We start from the raw sequence: 24,629 nt of genomic DNA, 5'->3' as shown, positions 1-24,629 counted from the left end.
GTTTCCCATCAAGCATTTCGCTTCCGCAGCCCGGGGAGAGAAACTGCGCCGCCTCGCCGAGCCTCGCTCTCAAGTCTGCGGGCGTCTTTGTCCCGCGAGATTTCAACGTCTCATGTAGGCGAGCCTCCAGAGCAAGTCGGACAAAATGACTAACCATCATGCAACGCACGAGCAAGACGTTGATCGCAATTGCGCAGGTCTCGCTTGTCTCAAACAAGCCTACTGACTCTCCCTGAACCACGTGACGATCAAGCATTTTGGACTTCCGCTGTCGTAACTCTTCTATCTATATGGCGCTGGGTACGACCAGAGCCGTATATGGCGCTGGGTACGACGGTAGAAGTCTATTTACAGTCACACGTCGTTCATTCTATATAAATGAATGAGCTACGGGAATCCACAATTATGTTGGACACTGTTTAATCTATGTGTACATTGACAATGTATGTAGAATATAAAAGAGCAAGTACCGGTAATTTTTAACTCCGTGCTGACGTAGACTTTTATTCTGAAGGAATTGCTCCGGATGTTGTCCTTTTCACTGTAATATTTCCGGTGGCAGGCTTAAGCATCTGTGCAGCCGACTGTAGAAACACGTAAAACAGCACATTTGCTTAGAAATAGTTTCCCTTTGGTGTATTCACTCTTCGGTGGAGGAGTTTGAATGCCCTCTTGAACACCAACATGTACCGCCCGGTTAAACCTGGACACGACATGTACCGCCCGGGTAAACCTGGACACGACATGTACCTCCCGGGTAAACCTGGACACGACATCTACCGCCCGGGTAAACCTGCACACGGCCCGCCGCCGTTCGGACCTCTGCCACCCCATGGCCCTCCTTTCAGACACGGAGGGCCCTGTAGGGGTCCCCCCCCAGGACACACACCACCTGCACCTTGCGGACCCTTTTCAGCCACACCGCCGGATAACCATTATCTCCACAACAGGCCACCAAGAGGTCATTTCACGAGAGTACGTACCCAACAGGCTAGCAAAGCTAGCTATCTATGCTACATGATTCAAATAAGGGGTTGCTAACAGAGCAGTATGCTAGCCATCAGAGGTAGACCACAGCTACGTATGCCTCTGCTGTTGTAATGATCTAAGTAAACTTAGAGTAAATGCTACCTTTCTTCTGTTAAGTGTATTGAAAATTAGAGAATATAGAGGAGGGGGGGGCATGAGAGCAAAATGAATGTATGGATACATCTCTCAACACCCATATGAAACAGAACTGTAAACAGATTTTCTTTTTCTTTATGGATATTTTACAAATCACTCACCTTTTAAACTGTATTCTTGTTTTACTGTCATATACTGTTTTTCATTTATTCTCATAAATGGTGACCAAACCGTTTGAGACCCACTGAGATAACTAGACTAAAGTGAACTATCTAAACACAGAGAGTCCCTTACCTCACTGAGCTGTAGTTATCTCTCTTATGCCCCTTTCACACCAACGCAACTCCGGTTCAAGCTCCGTGCTAGAGCTTTTCTGGTTCAGAACCGGTTCTTCGGTTTAGCGCCGGCTCTTTTCACACCGCTCAGAGCCCGACTGGTGCTGCCGCTGCTGCGTCATGACGTCACAGTTTACGTCGCTGAGTTTCTCCCCAACGCCGGAGCTCACCTCACAACAACGGGCCGGGGACTGCGTTGCTTTTAATCATACGAAGCCAGATTAAATTAAATAACGACTTCTCCAACCTTGTACTTTTCTCCAGAGTGCCGTGGTTCATTGTTTATTAATGTGTTTCAGCGGCATTTACCGACCGCTGCAGTGCTGGCCGGCTGCTCTTCAACGGGAGTGTATTCTCCCGTTAGCTCCGGGTTAGCTCACACGGCTCTAAAGTATTCACTGTCTGACTGTCACACAAGCAGCTGATACATATCCCCAGTTCCCCTTAAGTGAATGTGTGTCAGTCTGAATTGACGCTGTTTGGTGTCAGTCTGAATTGACGCTGTTTGGCATCACAACGCTGTTATGAAAGTTTCTCTGGTATAACATGGGTGATGTTAGCATAGCAACCGAAGCTAAACTGACTACTTGCTAAGCAGTTTTCTACAGGCACTTTTTACCGACGTATTTTTCATTATGATTCTACTTGTGATAGTCGGACATGACAACCTGTGCAGCCCATGTATTGATTCCATCCGATAGCTGCTATAATAACAAACAAAACGTCTGCCTGCTCTCCACAATGATCAATAACAGCGAACGGATGGTCAAAGTAAACAGAATCACACGAAGCCTGGTTAGTGTTGCCTGACTTTATAAAGTGTGTTTTTTTTAACAAGTGTGTGGTTGCGTTCTAGTCACTTTGCTCAGCACTACTGCTTGTTACAACTTGTATTTTGCCGTACTCGCCTTAAGTGTTAGCTCAGGTTAATCTCGCCCCCCTCCGACGTAAGCGTGACGTATGCGGTTCTTGCTTCTAGACGGACAACTTTTTGGTGCTCGAAACGAACCGGATTCCGGAGCTATGACGCTGCTCCGCTGCGGTGTGAACAGGAAAACCCGGTGCTTTTCAAGCACCAGCACCGAACCGGCCCTGAAACACCGTTGGTGTGAAAGGGGTATTATACCCCATTCACACCAACGGTGTTTCGGGGCCGGTTCGGTGCTGGTGCTTGAAAAGCACCGGGTTTTCCTGTTCACACCGCAGCGGAGCAGCCTCTAAGCTCCGGAATCCGGTTCGTTTCGAGCACCAAAAAGTTGTCTGTGTAGAAGCAAGAACCGCATACGTCACGCTTACGTCGGAGGGGGGCGAGATTAACCTGAGCTAACAGTTAAGGCGAGTACGGCAAATAAAAGTTGTAACAAGCAGTAGTGCTGAGCAAAGTGACTAGAACGCAACCACACACTTGTTAAAAAAAAACACACTTTATAAAGTCAGGCAACACTAACCAGGCTTCGTGTGATTCTGTTTATTTGTACCTTACTTTGACCATCCGTTCGCTGTTATTGATCATTGTGGAGAGCAGGCAGACGTTTTGTTTGTTATTATAGCAGCTATCGGATGGAATCAATACATGGGCTGCACAGGTTGTCATGTCCGACTATCACAAGTAGAATCATAATGAAAAATACGTCGGTAAAAAGTGCCTGGAGAAAACGGCGTAGCAAGTAGTCAGTTTAGCTTCGGTTGCTATGCTAACATCACCCATGTTATACCAGAGAAACTTTCATAACAGCGTTGTGATGCCAAACAGCGTCAATTCAGACTGACACACATTCACTTAAAGGGAACTGGGGATATGTATCAGCTGCTTGTGTGACAGTCAGACAGTGAATACTCGTATGATTAAAAGCAACGCAGTCCCCGGCCCGTTGTTGTTGTGAGGTGAGCTCCGTTGGGGAGAAAATCAGCGACGTAAACTGTGACGTCATGACGCAGCAGCGGCAGCACCAGTCGGGCTCTGAGCGGTGTGAAAAGAGCCGGAGCTAAACCGAAGTACCGGTTCTCAACCTGAAAAGCTCTAGCACGGAGCTTGAACCGGAGTTGCGTTGGTGTGAAAGGGGTATCAGTCTGACAGGACAGAGCTCTCCCTCTCCTTGTTTTAGAAACAGCTTCTAATATCCGTTAGCGCAGCTAGCTAACCAGATGCTAACAACAACAATGCAAATAGTGAGTTTGGTAGAAATATACTGTATAATAGTAAAGTTATTGAAGATGATGCCATATTTTTTGAAGATTTTACATTATAAATATTCCCCAATATTATTCAAAAGCATATTCTTCAAAACTCTCTGCTGTAGTATGACCAACAGAAGACTATTGATGTGTGTAGTGAGTTTAATATACTGTATAATAGTAAAGTTATTCAAGATAATGTCATATTTATTGAAGATTTGACATTATAAATATTCCCCAAATTCTTCAAAACTCTGCTGTCGTATGACCACCATGAGACTATTGATGTGTGTGGTGAGTTTGGTAGTAATAAGCTGTATAATAGTAATTGAATATTATTGTATTATCTTTTTTCGGAGTTGCACTTTGCAGACGGTCCCTGAGCACTCGTTTCTTCTCCGGCTGCGGATAGAGACCGTAATAGGCGCGTTCACACCAAGTACTTTTCCCACAATAGTTCATGAGAACTTTAGTTCATGAGAGCTCTTTTAGTTCTGATGAACTAAAGCAGATCACGTTCACACCAAAATGAGTTCCTGGGGGTGGATTAGGCAAATGAGCCGCTGACGTCACTTCTTCTTCTTCTGCTTTGGGTTTACTGGCAGGCCGCAAACAACTTCACGGCGAGTACAGTAGGTGGCGGTATGCACCTTAAAGTTGCAATTCGCCAAAAAACCGAGAGATGAAGAAGAAAAAAAACTTCCGCTTCCGCTGTATGCTTCTGTTTACCTTCCGACCTCAGACACGGTATGGAGTTGACGTTTTTGGTGCTCGTGTTATACAGCTTCGTAACTGAGTTATTTAAGCCAATAACTCAGCCACAAATACAAATACAGATCGACCATTCAAATGCAATAGAAATGCTGAGTCGGAGGCGAAGGCGGTTAAGAAGCCTTAACAAAAGGATTGGACGACGAAAAGCACACGCTATGGACATGTTTCGCTGTAGGACAGCTGAGGATGATGACCGTTATCACGCCCAAAGAACAGCAATGGTACGTTCATTAAATCACATTAATACTATCTAATGCAGGATTTATGGAGTTATGTAGGGCTAATTTGTGTCTTTGTATGTGTTCCAGATATGCGAATACTACGGAACGCGCCGTGTCCCGCGCTCTCTCTGGGTGAACAATAGAACATCGGCCTGGTGGGAGAAGGTGGTGCCAACGTACACCAATGTGCAGTGGATCAAAGATTTCCGAATGTCCAAGGGCTGTTTTCAACTCCTCTGTATTCGCCTGGAAGCAACGTTGGGGAGACGCAACACCAACAACCAGGAGTGTGTGCCCGTGCCTAAAAAAATCGCCGCAGGGCAAGACACGCGCACAGCCCTTATGAGGCATCTGAACAGCATGGAAATTGTAAATTGACAATAAAGTTGATCTTTTGTACAGTGCATTTGGTTCTCTCTTTTATTTACCACAGTCAACAGACAAAATTACAATAGTGCAGACACACCTTAGTGCAAAGATAAAATGTCAGTATCAAAACAGTACTCATACTGTATATTTGTATATTAATATGAGTATATTATTATGTTAAATGTGTGTTAAAGACAATGGGATGAGGTTGAAAGCTCTTTAAAAAGCTTTTGTATACCATCTTTACTTGATAAATACATACATGTTAAGCATACACACCCCTGAAGAACTACGTTACACACACACAGGTTAGTCTGTGTACCGCTGCACTGCTGCTGGTTTAAACAAAGACAGTCATGATGCTAGTGCCGTGCATGTAGGTTCTCTTTTATTTATCAGCAGCAGATCAATAAGTGTCAGTATCAAAACAATATAATAAGTGGCAATATATATATATATATATATATTAACAATAGGTAGGCTCAGCAGCAGACACACCTTAGTGCAAAGTTAGGTACCCTTATTTATTGTTTTGTGCTTAATGTATGCTTAAACTTTGTTTTATAGGGATTAGTGGACATCAGTTAGATGTGTAACCTTCTTTCAAGGCCAGAGTAGTTACAGTGTAAGTAGATTGACATCTAACATAACATGGCTGAGTACAATTATAACAATCAATAAAAAAAAGGAGAAATAAATAGAATTTCAATTACATTTCTACTTAAATGTGCAAAAATATTAGAACATCAGTCTTTGTGGCATGCAGGTAATCAACTGTTTAAGCTTTTACCATTAACATGTAGAATGAATGTTGCAAATTACTTGAAATTATAGCAACTACAATGTATTGTTAGAGGTAGCATTATGTCCAGCTAGCATGCTAATTGCTAACGTTATATTATCGTTTTATCCCGGAGGGGAAAACTAGTTTCTAATCCTGAGAGAAACACCTCACCTGAAACACACGATTAGTGCCATGAGTTAGTGAAGCAAATTACAGAACATTGCACACTTATTCACAAGTCAAAACGTGTTCATAGCAGGCACGGCTGAGAATAGCTAGCTAGCTAGATGTTGTTAGCTAGCTTGGACCTATGATAGCAAGTTCTAGCATGGCTAGCTCGATCTACTGAGCAAATAAAAGTACATCTAAGACCAGTATTGTGCAGATTAAAACAGTGCAGTGCATGTATTTTATTTTACCTTCGTAGTCGTCCCGACATGACTTTGCCAGGTCTGCTAACTTTGCTGAGCCACGGAAACTGCATTCAGTAGAAGCTTCTGAATGCGGCGCTTCGCGTCCTCCGAGTAAATCGCCAGAAGCGCCGACACATCCTCAGCACTCCACCGCTCCGATGATTTATTTAGTGTTGCTATAATAACTGCTTTCACAAAAGTAATCTCTTCTGGTGCGCTGGCCGAAGCGAGCAAATACAATGGCCGCTTACAAAAAAAAATTCACAGTCAAACGGGTGTGGTTTGCATTCCGCACAGCCAATCAGACGTATGAACTATTTTCTCCCACGACAGTCCCTGCTCTCTAGCAGGGACTGAAAAGCGGGTCAGATGAACTAATTTGAACTACTTTAGTTCCTGGGGCTTTTTGGTGTGAACGCAAATATATCGTAGTTCTGATGAACTATTGTGGGAAAAGTACTCCAAAGTACTCCGGTGTGAACGCGCCTATTGTGTCCAGCTCGGAGGACGGCGCGTATTGGCTTTTTTTTATCAAAACGTGATTGTGAATAACGTTTTGTTCATGAGTTATTGATCCGTGAAATCCGAATCTCCCAATATCGTTCCAACTTGACTGAACTAAGCCAGAAGACCGTCTCATTTCGTAGACCGCTCGGTTTGCTGTTCCTTCACTTTATTTTTATATTTATATACATTTATTTTGGACGAAAACTTAGCGTGAGGAAAGGCATGTGAGTGCGTGAGATATGGGTTAATTGCGTGACTCTCACGCTCAATGCGTGAGGGTTGGCAGCCCTACTTAAGTACACATTTGAAGTACTTGTACTTTACCCAAGTATTTTTGTTTTGTACTTCTTAATATTTCTACTCTACTACAATTTGGAAGGACATTTTTTACTTTTCACTGCACTTAAAGATGTATTTACTAGTGACGATTTTGACGCACAATACTTAATAATAATAATAGATTTATTTTGTTAGCGCTTTTACAGGTGCTCAAAGACGCTTTACAGATAAAGTGAAAAGAAAAGAACAACAAATAAATATATATAGTTAAAGTCAAATTTAAAATCAAGCAATACAAAAACAATCACACATTAAAAGCCAGATTGAAGAGGTGAGTTTTTCTAAGTTTTTTGAAGGTGGTGAGGGCAGTGCAGTCTCTGATGGGTTGTGGGAGTGAGTTCCAGAGGGAGGGGGCAGCGACAGAGAAGGCTCTGTCCGTCCAGGTCCGGTGATTGATGTGGGTGCGGATGGATAGGAGGTTGGCTTCTGATGAGCGGAGGCAGCGGGAAGGGGTGTGGTGGTGCAGCAGGTCTGTGAGGTAGGGGGGAGCCTGGTTGTTGAGGGCTTTGTGAGTAATGAGGAGGACTTTGAAGTCGATTCTTTGACGGACGGGGAGCCAGTGGAGGTTCTGGAGGACGGGAGTGATATGGTCTCGGGAGCGGGTGTGGGTGAGGAGGCGGGCAGCAGAGTTCTGGATATGTTGGAGTTTATTGAGGAGGTTGGATGGTATGCCGTAGAGGAAGCTATTGCAGTAGTCGAGTCGTGATGTGATGAATGCATGAATCAGGGTTTCAGCAGCAGAGGAGGAGAGTGATGGGCGGAGACGGGCAATGTTTTTGAGGTGGAACAGGCGGTCCTGGTGATGTTATTGATGTGGTGATTGAATTTGAGCTGACTGTCGAAGATGACTCCAAGGTTGCGGATGTGAGGGGGGGGGGAGAAGATAGAGTATGGTTTGGGATTGGGCCTAACTCAGCAAAACCTCACAGTTTGTGTCATGAATATTGTCTGTGGAAACAAAACATGTGGATAGTTCTTTTAAACTCAAGAGACCTTACACAATTCTATTGCTCGATAGAATTTTGTCATACATTTTTGAGTTTGTGTATTCTTAGCTCACCAATCATGAATTGGGTTGAAACTTGCTCTGATCATTATGGGAACCCTAAGGATAATTTGCAACATGTATTCATGTCAGCTGTGTTAGCTGCATGTTTTATAGTAATTCAATGAAGATAAAGAAATGTTCTAAACAAAAACATGTATATTAGAAATCCATTGTTCCTCCCACTTCCGGGAAATTTACATTGTTACGGCAAAAGGACAGTGTAAAAGAAACATAAGGGTGCTCCAATCAAACGAAAACTCATCATTCACTGCTGATCTGATTTTAACGTTAGCTCTTATTACTTATTTGCATGCTTTCTCGACTGAACTTTAATTCGATCTGGGTGCGAGATAGCAGAACATCAGCTCCACCTTATCCAGAGAGGTTTCTCTTTGGGGAAACGCAGAAATACAAAGTGCAGAGGAGCAGACTTATTGTTGCTCAACAGAGTTTATAGAACACACTTATTGTGTGTGGAATAGGGCTGGGCGATATGGCTATCTCTATACACAATATATATTGCCTTTAGGGATGCTCCGATCGATCGGCCGCCGATCGATATCGGCCGATACTCACTCTCTGCCGATCGATCGGTGCTCTCTAAAAATGCCGATCGTGAGAGCCGATCGCATGACGTAAAATTATTACGTAAAATACATGACACTTTTCTCTGTGCGCCGCAAAACAAGCTCGCCAAAATGGCTTCACCAGTCAGGCAGTATTTTAAGGTGTCCGAAAATGACAATAAAATAGCAGTATGCAACGTGTGTGAAGCAGAAATCCTGCAGCTCCGCCGTGGCGCTGTGACGGACCGGTGAGCGGAGCAAAACACGCACTAAGAGTTAGACCTAACACACTTAGCTATTTTATCTACCTCTGGAACAAGCTAAACTAGTTATAAATATATTTATTCTTCACTGTCGGGTCACTCATTACTGGATCAGTGAGCTGCATGAGACGATACTGACAGGCTGTCAGGAGAGAGGGAGAGAGAGAGAGGAAAAGAGAGCGCTTCCGCTCATTTCTCACGTGTTATTATCCAAAGTTAATGTACACTTGAATCATGTACTTCATTTGAATGTAATAATTATGTTGGTTGTTGCTTGTGGAAGCGCCAGTGAATGAGCTGAGTTTTAAACATCACTTTAGATGGAAGATCCCCATAGGCCCCGCCCACTCGATCGGATCGGTATCGGCCGATACTGATTCCGGCGAACGGAGCATCTCTAATTGCGTTATTTTAAAACCTTGTGGGACTTCATTTATGCATATGCCATTTTCCCGACAACCATACTCAGTCGTCATTTCAGTGCATGAAGAACATTCTTTCAGCACATTTTGGATCAACCACTTCCCTTGGCTACAGTGGAAATACAACGTACCTGATTCACAATGGGTAAGTCTGTGTAAGCAGATGTTTTGTTTCTGTTACTGTTACTAAAAATAGACTAGGTTTGCCAGCCTTGCTTTTTTGTGTCACATTATTCTTATTATGCCTCTTTAATTTGTTTCTTAAGCTTACATGCAACCTTAACGAATAATGAATAACCTTAATAGTATAACTATAATAAAATTAAGTTTTCTTTAAAGGTCCCCTATTATACTGTTTTTCATCAATATATTATAAAACATACATGTATACAAAACATGTCTCTGAAGTGTTTGGCCTCGAAATACCAAACAGATCATGCATTGTAGCATCCCATAACCCCCTCTGTTTCAGCCCTGTTTCAAAAGTGCTGATTCTCTGTCTGTTACTTTAGATGAAAATAAGGTGCCACTCCCCACGCCCCTCTGAGAGATATTTGGTTAAAAAGAACACAATGGTGCTCTTGGAGGAGATTCAGGTGATCAGGTGGGGGGTTACCTTGGTTAGTTATTGGCTAATGGTTACACAAGCCAAAAAAACGTTATGACATCATAAAGTGGCCGAAATCTGATCAGCTCATTTTCAGATTTCAGGTTTTTATATAAATGGATCAGGACAAAAAGAGAGAATCTTTTTTCCTGAAACTTTCAGAATCTCTTAACGCAGAGGGGACACATGTTTATGTATAAAAGACATGAAAATGTGGATTTTGCATAATAGGTGACCTTTAATTGTGTTATTTATGTAGTAGACATAACGGTATTGTAATACATTTTTCCTGATTCTAATATTTGGTCATTAATCTGTAAATCCTTTTATATTGCTTCCCATGTTGTGCAGTACAAAAATACAAAGGAATCAAGGATTGGAAGAGCCATTGGACCTTGCACAAAGGTTTTGCATCATTCATCTACAGCTGGAGAAGGAGTCTTGCCGGTCCACAGAAAAACTCACACAACCAATTTTTGTTATTTGATTCTTTTGATAGAACTGTTTATTTACGACCACAAAGTTGAATCATAATCAGAGCTACACATTATGTTTTTTTCATATACAAACAATTATTTGCCTTAATCTTGCCTTGTTGAAAACGGTCTAACACAGGGATGGGCAAATGGCGGCCCGGGGGCCGCATGCGGCCCCCACCTCCTCTTTTTGCGGCCCTAAGATTCATTTATAAACAACGTAATTAATAAAAAATATTTTTTTTATTTTTTTTTATTTGTAGTACTACCGTCCACTAGACTCCTAGTTACGTCGCGAGCTGCGTACATGATTTCGTTAGTCAGCCAAATACCGCAAAATAATCTGTGTTTGTGTGAATTGTGTTTGTTTGCCGGGGAAACACTCACAAGAAACACCGGCTGTTGTTATGCCTGCTGTGACGTTAAGTTACCGCTTGTAATTATGCCGTTACAAGCTTAAAAGTTGTATTTATCATCTGAATTTGGCGAAACAAGTTTAATATTCTAAACAACAAGACTTTGTTTATTTGAAATCAGATGAAAACAAAATGTCACGGACCCTGCCGTGTTATCTATGATTACTATACACTTTTCATTCATAATTTCAGCGGGAGGGAGGGGGAGCGGTGCTGAGGAACAGCAGAGTGTCTTAGCTAGGTTCAAGTTAGACAACTACAATTACATACAATACATGCAATTTGTGTGTGTGTGTGTGTGTTCCAAGTGAATCTGCGGCCCCCTGGTGGCCAGTACATATATTATGTGGCCCCCACCACCATCCAAGTTGCCCATCCCTGGTCTAACAGCAAAAGAAACTGATTCCCTTTTTCCTAAGACAAAATAAAAAGAATGAGGAGAAAATAGTGGTTTGATTAAAAATATAAATGTCTGTTGAAAAGTGTTTTTCCTGTTATTTTGAACCATACTAGTACCATGACTCCAAAGGCCTGGGAGCAACAGAAAGCAGAGAAATGTAGCTTTCTTTTAAATGTACACATCTTTGTAAAAATGTGCAGTTCCAAAAGCGTTTTACATAAGGAATGCTTGCACATATGCTAACCACTCACATGCTAGGCAATAAGGAAAATGTTGCTGATAGTGAATCAAAACAGCTTCTCTGTGATTTTTTTTCTTATTCCCTATGGCATTTTGTTCACAGTACATCATTGAAATTAATAAAAACATATTCAAGATATAGAAAAGTTCCCAGAGCTAGTGAGCTCTCTAACTTTCGCTTAAAAAGCTTCATATGTTTTCCACTCTCCCCTTCGTAGGTGAGCACTATTGAAACAACTCATTATTCCTGCATATTTGTGGCAGATTTCAATTTTAAACTTGGGTGAAAATGTTCCTTCTGTGTTTTAATACTGTTGTATCACGTGACTTGAATTTTGAATTGAACCGTCCCTTATAGATAATATCTCTTTACGTTAGTGATGGGAATTACGGCTCTTTTTAGTGAGCCGGATCATTTGGCTCAGCTCTTTTTAGTGAGCCGGATCATTTGGCTCGGCTCACTAATGGCGCTTTTCCACTGCAGGGCCTCACTCGGCTTAGTACGGTATGGCTAGGCCAGGCTCACTTTATGCTGCGTTTCCATTACAGTTTAGGAACTGGGGCAGTAACTATAGTAACGCAGTGTAGGCGGAGCCGTGACGTCATCTTCAATGCGAACCACAAAACCAACATCAGCCGTTAGCTGTTAGCACTCAGAGCTCACAGCTCCTCATATCTGTTCAGAAACAGACAAAAGTTAAACAAGTACAAACCACAGACTGTCTGTGTCATGGCGAATACAGTCGTTGGTTTATTTATGTCTGTAGAGGCCGTTGTTGTGAGTGTGGACGGTCGGAGCATATACACCGTTAGCTTAGCCAATCTCCATTCAGAAAACACGCATTTTAAAAGGTTTTTCGCCTGCCGTCTGTCTGCAGACTTGTCAAAGCATTAATTCATGGTTTTTACTAACCGGTATCAGTATGTTGTTACTTCGGCATCGGTATAGGTATCATCACTGTGCGACCAGAACTCAGGGCAGCGAAGGCAAAACCAGACAACACACAACGTAGCTTTACGTAGCCAAAACGGCAAATACCTCTTACCTTTGCTGTCTTCTGATCAAAAGTTGTGTTCAATGGCATTAAAACGCATAAGGCTGCTGAAGGTTAATCCAATGTCTCTGTGTCACTTTGAAATGATTACTGATAATCCATCATCATATTTATGATCAATAAGCCTAGTTTTCAGAGCGTAACATAGCTTTCGGTTTGGGCAAGCTGCGTGCGCATCACTCTCACTCCTCAATGGTAACGTGTAGGTGGATTTAGGATCTCCCCCTCGATTCTATTGGCTCTAACGGTTAAAAAGAGGTGTCAATCACCAAAATCGACCAATGGGTTCTAGAGAAACAGCAAATACACCCAAATGACCCCAGAGGTGGGGGTTTTTCTCCTAAACCTAAAAAGGTCAAATTTCACTTGTTTTGCATTAATCTTGATACAGGGTACTTATTATATGTTATAAGCCGCGTTCACACCAAGTACTTTGCCGTACTTAGTGCCCCGGCACTTATTACCCCAGGGCACTTAGTACAGATCGCGTTCACACCGGAATAAGTTCCCTGAGGGAAGATTACGTAAATGAGCCGCTGACGTCACTTCGTCTTCTTCTGCTTTGGGTTTACTGGCAGGCGGTGTATACTGCCACCCGAAGTCCCCGGCCGGAAGTCCCCGGAGTTGGGGACTGGCTTCAGTAGAAGCTGCTGGGACTCCCAGCAGCTTCTACTGAAGCCTTCCGAGTAAATCGCCAGAACGCCGACACCTCCTCATCTCCACCGCTCCCATGTTTTATTTTGTGTTGCCATAAGTTAGTCTCTCTGCGTTTGTGCGCTGGGCGAATGCTAATGCTAATGCTAATGCGAGGATAATAAAATGGCGGCTCTACAAAACATTTCAGAGTTTTACGGGGCGTGGTTTGCAATTCGCCCAGCCAATCAGAACTGGGGCACTTTTTTCCCCCAGGAAAGTACCATCTCTCAGCAGGCACTAAAAATGGGGGTAAAAGTTCCTGGCACTAAGTACTCTTTTTGGTGTGAACGCGACATAAGGGGTACTAACGGAACTAAACGCGAAAAGTACGGGGAAAAGTACTCCGGTGTGAACGCGGCTATAGTTTGGATTCCTAAAGCTTTTAGTCTACTATCCCATCATTCAAGGGTGGTTTTCACTATAAGTAATGTTTTTTTTTGGACGGACACTATAATTTACATTTTTCTACTATGTTACATTACATTACATTACATGTCACTTGTTAGACGCTTTTATCCAAAGCGACTTACATACTCAATACTGTGGGCAATCCCCACAGGAGCAATTTGGGGTGAAGTGTCTTGCCCAGGGACACAACGACATGCTGTTCAATCTGAATTTACTTTAAAATAAAAAAAATCTATATTGATTCTGACTTTTCTACATCCAACTCACAGGTTTATCATTGCTTTGAGAAAAAAGATGATTAATTTACCCCTTTTAGAAGTGAAGATATAGTCATTTGTTCTGGGAATGTCATTTTCGAGCCTGAGACCCGAAAAACAGGCTCAGGGCTTAACAGGTTAAGACATATATACAACTGCAACGAAAGTAACAAACACAATGCAATATCCTTTTCAATGTCAAAGAACACAAATTGGGTTAGTTACATTAACAAATAACTATTAAACAACAATACTGTACAATAACAAAATGAATGCCTTGAATAAACCGAAATACACGCGCGCCGAATATTCGCTGCTGATTACTACAGGATTCGGAGTCGTTGTCATCGATACCACTTGTTATGTCTCTTGCAGTGGACTGATGAAGTTTTGCCCACTAGGGACTTTTCTTAATCATAAAATAAGCAATATGTCAAATGCTGTAGGAACACTGAAAACCACCTTCCCAAAATGTTAATAGGTATATATACAGTGCAGTATACAATGAAACTGAAAATAATCTCTTATTCAACAAAATGTATACAAAAATAGATGGAATAAATAAACAGAGAAATGTCAAAGTGATTCAGCTGCAAAAACGGATTAAAAAGACATTGTGCTATTTTTTACAAGTGGGGGGTGGACCAAACATCCTTTAGGGGGGTCGTCGCCTCCTCTAGGGGGGTCCGGGGGCATGTTCTGTATACATACTAACATATAAGGGTATACTTATGGCGCGTTTCCACTACAGCGCGGAGCACGGTTTAAGAGGGCTGTGACGTCAGCGGCCCGTTTTTGGTTGCGTTTCCACTTGGCCTAGTACCGGCCGGCGGGTCCTAATTCACAGTTTTTCTGGCCTCATAAAATCGCGGGTCTAGGGCCAGAGACAACGAGGCTGAGTCGGGCTGAGTATGCTAAACTAGAGAGAGCATCGCTGGCAAGGGGGCTACAACTACAACAAGATGGACATATTTGACCGTGATTTAACCTGTTTCACACCATCCCCCCGGTACCGGGCGGATAAACGCGTCATTTGCAGGAAACAACGTCTAAGGAATCTTAATATTGAATAAAACTATGAATGTGTTATATCCATGTAACGGGAAGAAACTCAGCTAACTGATCTTTTTAATTTTTTTTTTCAAAAAAAACCCACAATGCTAGCACTCAGCCTCTGAATTAGCCTCGATCGAAAAAACGGAACCTACAAAGGCACTTAAACTCACTCATAACTCCCTTATTACTTATCCTAGATGCACAGCCAACCACTCGTTTTTGGTGTCCTGGAGACACTGAATCTGTGTAAAAAACCTCAACACTCAGTGATAAACATTCGCGACGCTATAAACGAAAGCGTACATCATCACATGTGGAGCTAAGTAGCTAAAAAACGTAAATATGGCTTACCTTGGTAAGGTCTTCAATGGCATTAAAACGATAAAAAAACGATGCTGCAGTTAATCCATATGTTCATCCTATGTGTCTGTGCCTTCTTTGAAATTATTTCTGATAATCCATAAGCAATACAACTGCGTTTTAGTTTCCAAACTCCAGAAGGAGACATTCCTCCACTTTGCTTTCGTTTTCCACACGCGAAGCGCCCACATTTTTTCTTTACAACGTGTGTGGGTGTGTGCCTCCCCCTTCGATTCTATTGGCTCTAACGGTCACAAGGGTATGTCAACCAACCAAATCGACCAAGGGGGGCCAGAGATAGGTCAAATCCACCCAAATGACCCCAGAAGTGGGGGTTTTTGGCTAAATCTCTCTAAAAAGGTCAAATTTCACTTGTTTTGCATCAATCTTGATACAGGGTACTTATTATATGTTGTACTTTGGATTCCTAAAGCTTTTAGTCTACTAACCCATCATCCAAGGGTAGTTTTCACTATCTGTAAAATATAATTTTTGGACGGACACTATAATTTACAGTTTTTTACTATGTAAAATCTGAATTTTCTTTAAAATAAAAAACATTTATATTGATTCTGACACTTCTACATCCAACTCACAGGTTTATCATTACTTTGAGAACAAAGATTATTAATTTAACCCTTTTAGAAGGGAAGATATGGTCATTTGTTCTGGGAATGTCATTTTCGAGCCTGAGACCTGAAAAACAGGCTCAGAGTGGAACAGGTTAATTGTAATACACGTTTCAAAATGATGCCGAAGTAACAACATACTGATACCGGTTAGTAAAAACCATGAATTAATGCTTTGTCAAGTCTGCAGACAGACGGCAGGCGAAGAACCTTTTAAAATGCGTGTGTTCTAAATGGAGATTGGCTAAGCTAACGCAGTATATGCTTCGACCGTCCACACTCACAACAACGGCCTATACAGACATAAATAAAGCAGCGACTGTATTCACCATGACACAGGCAGTCTGTGGTTTGTACTTGTTTAACTTTTGTCTAGTTTCTGAACATATATGAGGAGCTGTGAGCTCTGAGTGCTAACAGCTAACGGCTGTGTTGTTTTTCTGGGGTTCTCTGAAGATCACGTCACGGCTCCGCCTACACTGCGTTACTATAGATACTACCCCAGTTCCTAAACTGTAATGGAAATGCGCCATAAAGTGAGCCAGTCCTAACGAGGCCCAGCCATACCGAGCGGGGCCGAGCGAGGCCGTGTAGTGGAAACGCGCCATTAGTGTGGTTACTCCATGTTTACTAGCTATAATATTAACGTTACATCACTCTTTTTCACTTCTTACTCAGTCAGCCAGAGTGCAGATATCACCATTAGCCTGTTATTCACTTTAACGTTAGAAAACCAGCAAAGTAAAATTTCAAATAAGATTCACAAACCTGAAACATCATCCATTTCTTCACTGCTGGTGATGACATTGTTGTCAGCTGCTGATACTGCTGCTGCTGCAGCTTGTGGCGCCTGCTTCGATGAAAATAACTTTATAGGCTATTAGCTTAAAACTTGTCAGGCACTAGGAAGGATCACTTCTTCTTCAGGGCAGGGAAGGCTACGCAGTACGCAGGCTACTGTCCCGCAGCGGCTGCCTCTCTGGTGCTGCACATTACTCCCGAGACGTTTTCAAAAATATATATATATATATATTTTTTTTTTAAGTGAAACATCCGGGGCTTTTCAGAAAACATCCGGGGCTTGAGCCCAAGTAGCCACCCTCTAGCGCCGCCACTGTTACATACATTCATTATACCTTCAGTAGTAGCATATCATAGAAGTGCTAATGCTTTATTATGTGCCTACATTGGCAACAATGCTAGCTCCTAGGTTTTAACTTGAGTCTACTTCAAGGTGCGGGACTACGCCATTGGTCCATTTCTTTAGTAATTGTTTTATCACTTTCGGTTTTCCCTCTGCACATTGTTTACACATATTGTATCTCCTTTTTGACAGTCAATACGGTTAAAGTTTTAGTCAGAAGTCAAATAATAATTTGGGCTCTCTAAACATTAAAGGTGGGGTAGGTAAGTTTGAGAAACCGGCTCGAGATACACTTTTTGTTATATTCCATGGAATGCTCTTAACATCCCGATAGCAATGAATATCTTAAGTGCTTTGACCAAAAATCCATACAAATATTTCATCTGTGGAAGCCGTAATACTGTAAAAAGCACGACCAATCATTTTAGCCGGCCCGGCTAAAATAACTGGATGGCCTACCTGCCTGTCAGCCTTCCATCTGTGCACAAGCTTATCTCGTGCCCTCATTGGTCATGTGCACATTCGTGTGTGTTGGAGGAGGGGCTCTGTAAGGAAGTGGCAGATTTTTTCCGGCTGTGTATTTTCAAATTTTAGCGCACTCAAGTTGGTTTCTCCAAAATTACCTACCCCACCTTTAAATTATTTCCAAATAATGGACATTTATATAAATAAATGTCCCCTAAAAATATCCTTGCATTCAGCTTAATTCAATCTTCTGTATTGTTTAAACAAAAACCAGATCACATAACACTTTTTCAACATTCAGAAAATGAAAAGTAAACTACTTTCCTGCAACAATTTGGTACTAAATGTTTGAAGTTTGTTTGTCCTAGAAAGAAACCACCTTTACAGCATTACTCATTATGTATGCCAGCATTGACCCTTATGTCCAGACTGTTTCTTCTATACATGAACCCAATTGTTGCTGATAATGATATGATGATGATATGAATAGGCCTATTCCTTTTCTGTCACACAGCTGATTTTAGGCCTGTCCAGCATTTTATTTGCGGAAAGATCAAGCAAATTTTCCTTGGAAATTGAAAACGTACTGTGCAATCTGTTGTAACCACAGACCTCTTAAACGGTTACCCAAGTTTCTAAAAATGTTTAGTGTACACTTTTTACTCAAAAATTTAAAAACATGTTAAGCATATACAACTGCCCCCTTTCAAATACGTTTTTTCTCAAGTATGCTAATACAGTTATGTATTGTACAGCACTATAACATGAATTTTGAATACTCTCAGCCCCAATGTAGCAGCTTCTCCATAGACCGTAGTACTGTGATTGCTGTGGGAGGCAGCCAGCAGATCGTCCCTCCTCCACAACCACTGCATATTCCCATCCCAAAGTGGAATACAACTCCGGTTGAACATCCTCCAGACAGCAGGTACATCTTTCTATGTTGTGTAATTCTAAGTAGGAACAGTTGAACTAATGCTTTAATGTATATGTTGAGTTCTCTCTCATTTGAAACAAATGCATGCTGCTTTTCAGTGACCAAGCTGGTGAGGAATTCCTGAGATGCATCGCAACAAACAAGCCTTTGCCAGACTATCTCAAAGGGAACATGGCATACAACCTGGCTGAAGCTTTTAAGTCGGCAAGTGTCCTGAAAGAAGCAATGAAATCAAACCCTGAGTTCCAGAAGAATACATCCAGGAGCAGAAGCCGCAGTCGAACCCGCGGAAAATCTCGAGCCAAGAGCCGTGCAAGAAGCAAAAGCCGATCGCCAGACCGAAGCGGACGGAGCAAAAGTCGTGCTCGGGGCAAGAGTCGGCCAAGAAGCAAGAGCAGGGCAAGAAGCAAAAGCAGGGCGAGAAGCAAAAGCAGGGTCCGCAACAGGAGTCGGAGCCACAGTCGAAGCAAGAAGAGTCATGTGCGGAGCAAGAGCCGGGTCAGGAGGTCCAAGTCACGAAGCAGCAGTGCTGAAAGGAGGCATGGAAAAGACAAAAAGAGAAAGAGGAGCACCAGCCCCAGCTTTGGCAGCAGTGTTGGCATCAGTCATAATCTGACGGAAAATAGTCTGTTAAAAGGACTGAAGCTGGTCATGAACAGCAAAGAACTGGAGGAGCGGATGCCCACTCTCAAAGATGCCATCCTCACTATTCAGGTAGGGCTCCTCATCCATTTTCTAAAATGCTCTGTGTCAACCAGCACAAAAACTGGGATTTATGAATAATAGCATCTATGTAAACCTGGACAGAAGTATATCTAGTGTTTTATTTTAACACTTGAACACTTGATCTAAAAACACGATGACTGTAGCTGTTAGTGAATTAGGGTGAAGATCCGCCACAGACCTTGTCAACTGCTGTAGGTCACAGTAGTGTAAAGAAATTACAACATTTATTTAAAACGTCACGAAGAAAAGGAGAACCAGATTACCCCATTTATATCCATTGTGCATGAAAAACGCAGGCCTTGAAACATGAATATGATACTAACCACCAAAAAGTTGGGAATGTTCTTGTCTTTTGCACACGTTTTAAATACAGTGGGAGCTGGTGACACAGATGGGGACCTAGTCAATAGAATCCTGGCTATATGGTTGTGTTGGTTCATGTAGCTTCATATCAAACTATGGCTTATATATCAACTTAAAAAATAGAATTAGGCCAGTGGTGGTTTTATTGTGTTGCTAATTATTCTAACTTCTCTCCATTTCAAAAAGATACAGACCAAATCATAACCATTAACATCTGGGATTTACTTTTAGTTATGGTATGCTCTGCAGCTCTCAGTATTGTTGTTAGGAGATGTCAGAGTGATGGGCTGCCACATGGAAGACACACCAAATAGTTATGGGTTTGAGGCTTTAATCCGTGCTGGACTTGAACCTACCAAGCTAAGTCTAAGACCTATCGACTGAACTACCAAGCTGCAAGGTCCAGTGTGTTACTGCCAACACTGTTCATACCACATTCTGCACAGTGGACATCCACCTCCATGGATATAGCTCCTGGTATAAAACATTTGCAAACATAGACATGTACGTCGTCTTTTCCTAAAACATTGAATTAATAGCCAAACAAGATAACAAAGGGAAGAAGCTGCTATCTCCTAATTGTATGTCCTTGTTATAATTTTGTTTGTGCAGGGTTCAGATGGAAGCAGAAAAGTGGAGCGTGTTCATGAAGAGCTCAGACATCAGCAACATGAGAGCAATGATAATTCATCATCATTGGAAAATGACAGTATGCTGCTTCCTCATGACAGAGTAGGGAGCGACTTCTCTTGGCTGCAGGCGCAGAGTCAGCAGGAATCCGCAGTCCTGAAGGCTGAGGAGCTTGAAGATGAAGAGTCGTTCTTGTACGGTAATGAAGACACTGGAGAAAAACAAACCAATAAATCCTCCACCACACTTTTTGCAGCATACAAACCACAGGGAATGGATAGTTCAGAAAGTCAACAGAACAAGCCCATTTTCAGTAGCTTTGGGGATCTGCTTGATCTCAAGCAAACCCTTCAAAGGACTTCCTCGAGCGTAGCCTCTGCCAGTCTGGACAGCAGTGAGTGTGAGAAGATCAAGAACATATTAAAAAGTCTGGACACAGTAGACGTCGGCAAGATCATGGGGAAGATCCAGGGTCAAAAGGTGGAGAAGCAGCGGTCTCCTGCACCTTCCAGTTCAGAGCGGGCAGCAGCAGCCTTAGCCCTGCCCGAGCTGGGTAACCCTAATGTACGGCAAGCTCTGCAGTCCCTACAGTCACTGATCAAAGGTAAGAATACTGTGTTAAAACGGATTGATTTAACTGATCATGCCATCACCTCTTCAATCAGCTTGTTCATTGAGTTAAAGTGGCAACAATTGTTTGCTTTAAATGATCATTTTGAATAAATGTTGATTGCCAAATGTAATGGCTGTTGAAATAACAACACCATCAGCGTTTAGATGTATTCCTTATAAGCTTCACCTTTACTCGGTAATTCTGTTTGCCACCAATGAGATCTCCCCATTTGAATTAAAGCAAAAAGGATGTGCGTTAACAATTGTGTAACCAAAACAGGAAGAGGTTTGCGCTTTCGTTTTCCCCAGTGACTATCGGTAGCTATCCCCAGTAACCAGAGTATCAATGTTAACTAGAGAATGCAATTCCTGAAGAAATTGCTAGTGGGAATGCTTTATGCTGAAAAGCTGACGCTAAACTGCTATGCTGAAATGTAATGTGTAAGAAGAAAGTGAAGAATTTAGATTGAAATGATACATGAACACTAGGGGCTTGAATGTGTGATGAGTGAAGAAAAGAAAGTAAAAAGGCTTGGAAAAGCAGCAGAATATTTGAACTGCAAACTTTTGAACTAACTTGATGGTGAATGATCTGTCGCAATGGCAATGGCATTTGATGACACCCCATAATACGCTTAGATGCGTTGATGGCTGCATCGTTACCAAACCTGTGAAGTTTTGGGCCGAACATTTTCACTGAAGTTATGAGAAAACCGTGTTTCATGGCGAGCATTGTGTTGCTATGGCAACGGCATTTGAAGAAGGGCAGCAAACTACCAATCACATTTCAACAATAACTATAACCATGTTTGCTAACAACTGGTTAAATCCTCACATAAATAAGTGCAATTTAAACTGCGAACTATTTTGTTGATTGGCCTTGGGCGAAATGGTAGGAAGTGATGCAGCTTTTTATTGTGAAAGGTAAGAGCGGAAAGAGTGTGGTGCTGCTGCCATTAACAAGGTGAGCGACATATAGTTTGTCTAGGTTCAGAGTACGGCGCATACATGTTATTATTTTACCTTAATAAGTACAGGCGGACTCATTCCCTCAGCTTCGGTGCTTAGTGCCATATTTTCTCTCTTGAGATGTTTCAGCTTATAAATACGGCTCTGATTTGAACACTCTTTAAGTTACGACAGAAATGTAATGCCGTATACCGCAATACTTTTCTAATGTCTCATTTGGAATCACAATTGATTTCTGATCTGTTTCTCTACAGTTGCCAAGGATAAGATGAAATAAGAGGTGTTGAAGTTGAAGTCCGCTGGATCAATGATTTATCTTCTCTGACTTTATTGTCTAATGCTTACGATGTGATTAAGAGGATTATATTGTTCTTCTTCTTTCTTTAAGCAACAAAGGAGAAGCGTGAACAAAATGATGGCAGTGGTACATCGCAGACATCCTCTGATAATCACAAGGTATTGATTGTCAAGCTGTGCTACTGACAGTGATACAATTGGATGCATTTAAGAATCACAAAACCCCTGATTTCTTTTGGAATTGTTGCATGTGTTTTGTAGGCACGTGACAATGAGGAAGGGAAGAATGACAAACAAGCCCGGATAAAAAAAATGGAATCCTTGATGAATGAGCTGGAAGGATTGTTGAAACAGGATGGTAAGGCAGTCTCCTGTGATGAATGTATCCTTTAGCGTTAAATACTCTACATACTTCACTGTCTGTCTTCTCTCTTTGCAGGATTGAGTTTTCTGTTACCAGTGATTGGGTTTTACTGTCAGAAATGTGAGGAGTTCATTGGGGATTTGAGTAGTGCTGAAACCCATGCAGCCATCCACCGCCATGGGAACTCGGGTAGTGTAAGTATAACTCCTGTTCATCTCTGTGTGCTGTCAACAAATCCCATAAAAGACTGAAAACAAGGAAGAAGGCCGCTTAAAACTCTTTGATCTTTACAGTCTTTAGTCAAGTTATAGTGAGTCGTAAGGCCAGAATGTCCACTTTGTTGTATTAAAAATAATCTTATGTAACTTTATTCATCCAAACTAAATATTTGTATTTAAACACTGAAGACTGTATGCTCAGTGTCGCTTTACATTTGCTTGTTTTTTGGACTAAATCTTAACTGGCAAAAACGATTAAATGCAATGCATATTTATGTATTTATTTATTAACTTTCTTGATTGGTCATGTTTGTACTAGCGGTTTTTAAATCCTTTTAGATGTGTCGGCGCAGGGGGTCCTTTTTTAGAGATTTGTTTGTCTGTGTTGTTTTAAAATGTGTTTCATGTGCAAACCAAATCTACTTACGGGTAGAATACAAAATAAATGACCTGAACCCTGTTACCTTTTCACAATCTTTAAGTTATGCCCAAATTCATTTAAATAATGCCATAGCTTATATATTGAAAATGTACACTCACCGTAACATTTTTGCTGGAAAATCATTTTATTTATGTGTTTTTAGCATAAAGCGCGGATGGACAGGAATGCTGAAGACAGCAAGGGACCCTCGCGCCATTTGAGCAGCAGCTCTGCTTATCCACAACCCTCAGACAGGAGGGACCACAGGGGCTCTGAATACAGAGACTCAGCAGAGCACAGGAGTCACAGAGACCCCCAGCGAGACCCCCAGCAAAACTGGAGGGACGACAGAGATCACAGAAGCAAAAACCACAACGAGGGCGGGAGCCACGGAGACGCCATGGGAAACATGTCCTTGAAACAGGAGATGAGGAAGGAGAGGCTCCTCATCACGGTGTCTCGTGGACAGACCCCTCCTCCTAAAGGGAGGGCCAAAAAGGAGGTAAACAAGGAGCAGAACATCGGGAGTCATAACAAAATCAAAGTGGAAGACACTGACGGCAAGGGAAATCAATCCAAGAGCAGCGGAGAAAAGAAAGGCCTAGTAAAATATGAAAGCAGCGACAGTAGTGATGATGACAAAGGTAAAGCACAGAAAGACAAATCCCCTAAAAAGAAAAAGAAGAAGAAGAAGGAGAAGAAGAAAAAGAAGGAGAAGTCCTAAGTGTTGAGTTATGCTTGAACCTACACTGAGAACCACATGGTTATTTTTTATATGTATGATCCGCAGAGGAAGGAGTTTTCATGGTGTAAGGAAGTGCACTTCCCTTAGATAAAGATTCATATAAATGTTATCTTTGTGAGTCTGGTTGAGAGGGTTCTCGCCTGAAGTTTTGAGTTCTTTGAGGAGTAAGTTCCTCGCTCTGCTACTTCCAAACACATTCGAGACTCATCTCTACTGGACGCACAGGTGACATTTCGAAAATCTTCTTTGGCTGTAAATCGTCCAAAATGTCAGCATGCTTATTTTGCTTTGTTGCTTCCTACAGATTTGACAATGAGAATGAATATGTTGCTGTACAGTAAGCTTACAGTAAGCTTTCAGTTAACCCCCACATCCTGGTTTGATGTTTCAAGTCAGTGTTTGAATTATTGTATTAATACCATAGTTACCGTGTACCGTGATGGAAATGTGATGTGTGTATTTTGCAGTTGTGTTCCACTTTCCAACTTGTCTGTATTTTTATCTGAAATACAAGATCACACACAAGTCTGTCTCCTGTTTTGACATTTTGAAATAAAGAAATGTGTTTACCACATCATTTGAATTAGTCAAATGCTATTGCAATCAAGAGATCAGATGAATGCTTCATGGGTTTGCAGTGCATTGGCTAGAATGATAGCAAAAAGAAGACAGTTTACAGGATAGCAGAATCCTTCACATACTGTAGCATTATAGAAAGTCAAATGCTGTAGGGTAGTGTTGTATTTATGATATCTTACGTTTATATATCTTTAAAACTACATTAAAGGAGACATGTC

At 41.8% G+C, this 24,629-nt stretch overlaps 1 protein-coding gene across 1 annotated transcript; it reads left to right on the top strand.

Annotated features, from left to right (window-relative positions):
- The first annotated feature begins 247 nt into the window (after positions 1–247).
- Positions 248–24,629, top strand: si:ch211-195b21.5 (uncharacterized protein DDB_G0287625). Its single transcript, XM_034122297.1, has 8 exons — positions 248–975; positions 18,336–18,478; positions 18,586–19,201; positions 20,189–20,810; positions 22,176–22,243; positions 22,346–22,442; positions 22,524–22,642; positions 23,251–24,629. The coding sequence occupies exons 1-8, from the start codon at positions 685–687 to the stop codon at positions 23,809–23,811; spliced, it is 2,517 nt and encodes an 838-aa protein (XP_033978188.1). The 5' UTR covers positions 248–684; the 3' UTR covers positions 23,812–24,629.

The sequence above is a fragment of the Trematomus bernacchii genome, unplaced genomic scaffold (genome assembly GCF_902827165.1).
Source record: "Trematomus bernacchii unplaced genomic scaffold, fTreBer1.1, whole genome shotgun sequence".
In the NCBI taxonomy this organism is placed as follows: Eukaryota; Metazoa; Chordata; class Actinopteri; order Perciformes; family Nototheniidae; genus Trematomus; species Trematomus bernacchii.
This window is presented reverse-complemented; position numbering and strand designations above follow the sequence as displayed.

Excerpts from the sequence above, each read along its gene's own strand:
- si:ch211-195b21.5 (XM_034122297.1), top strand. The coding sequence starts at position 685 with ATGTACCGCCCGGTTAAACCTGGACACGACATGTACCGCCCGGGTAAA. Across the intron at positions 18,479-18,585 it reads GAACATCCTCCAGACAGCAG|TGACCAAGCTGGTGAGGAAT; the intron begins GTACATCTTTCT and ends GCTGCTTTTCAG. Across the intron at positions 22,443-22,523 it reads AGGATTGTTGAAACAGGATG|GATTGAGTTTTCTGTTACCA; the intron begins GTAAGGCAGTCT and ends CTCTCTTTGCAG.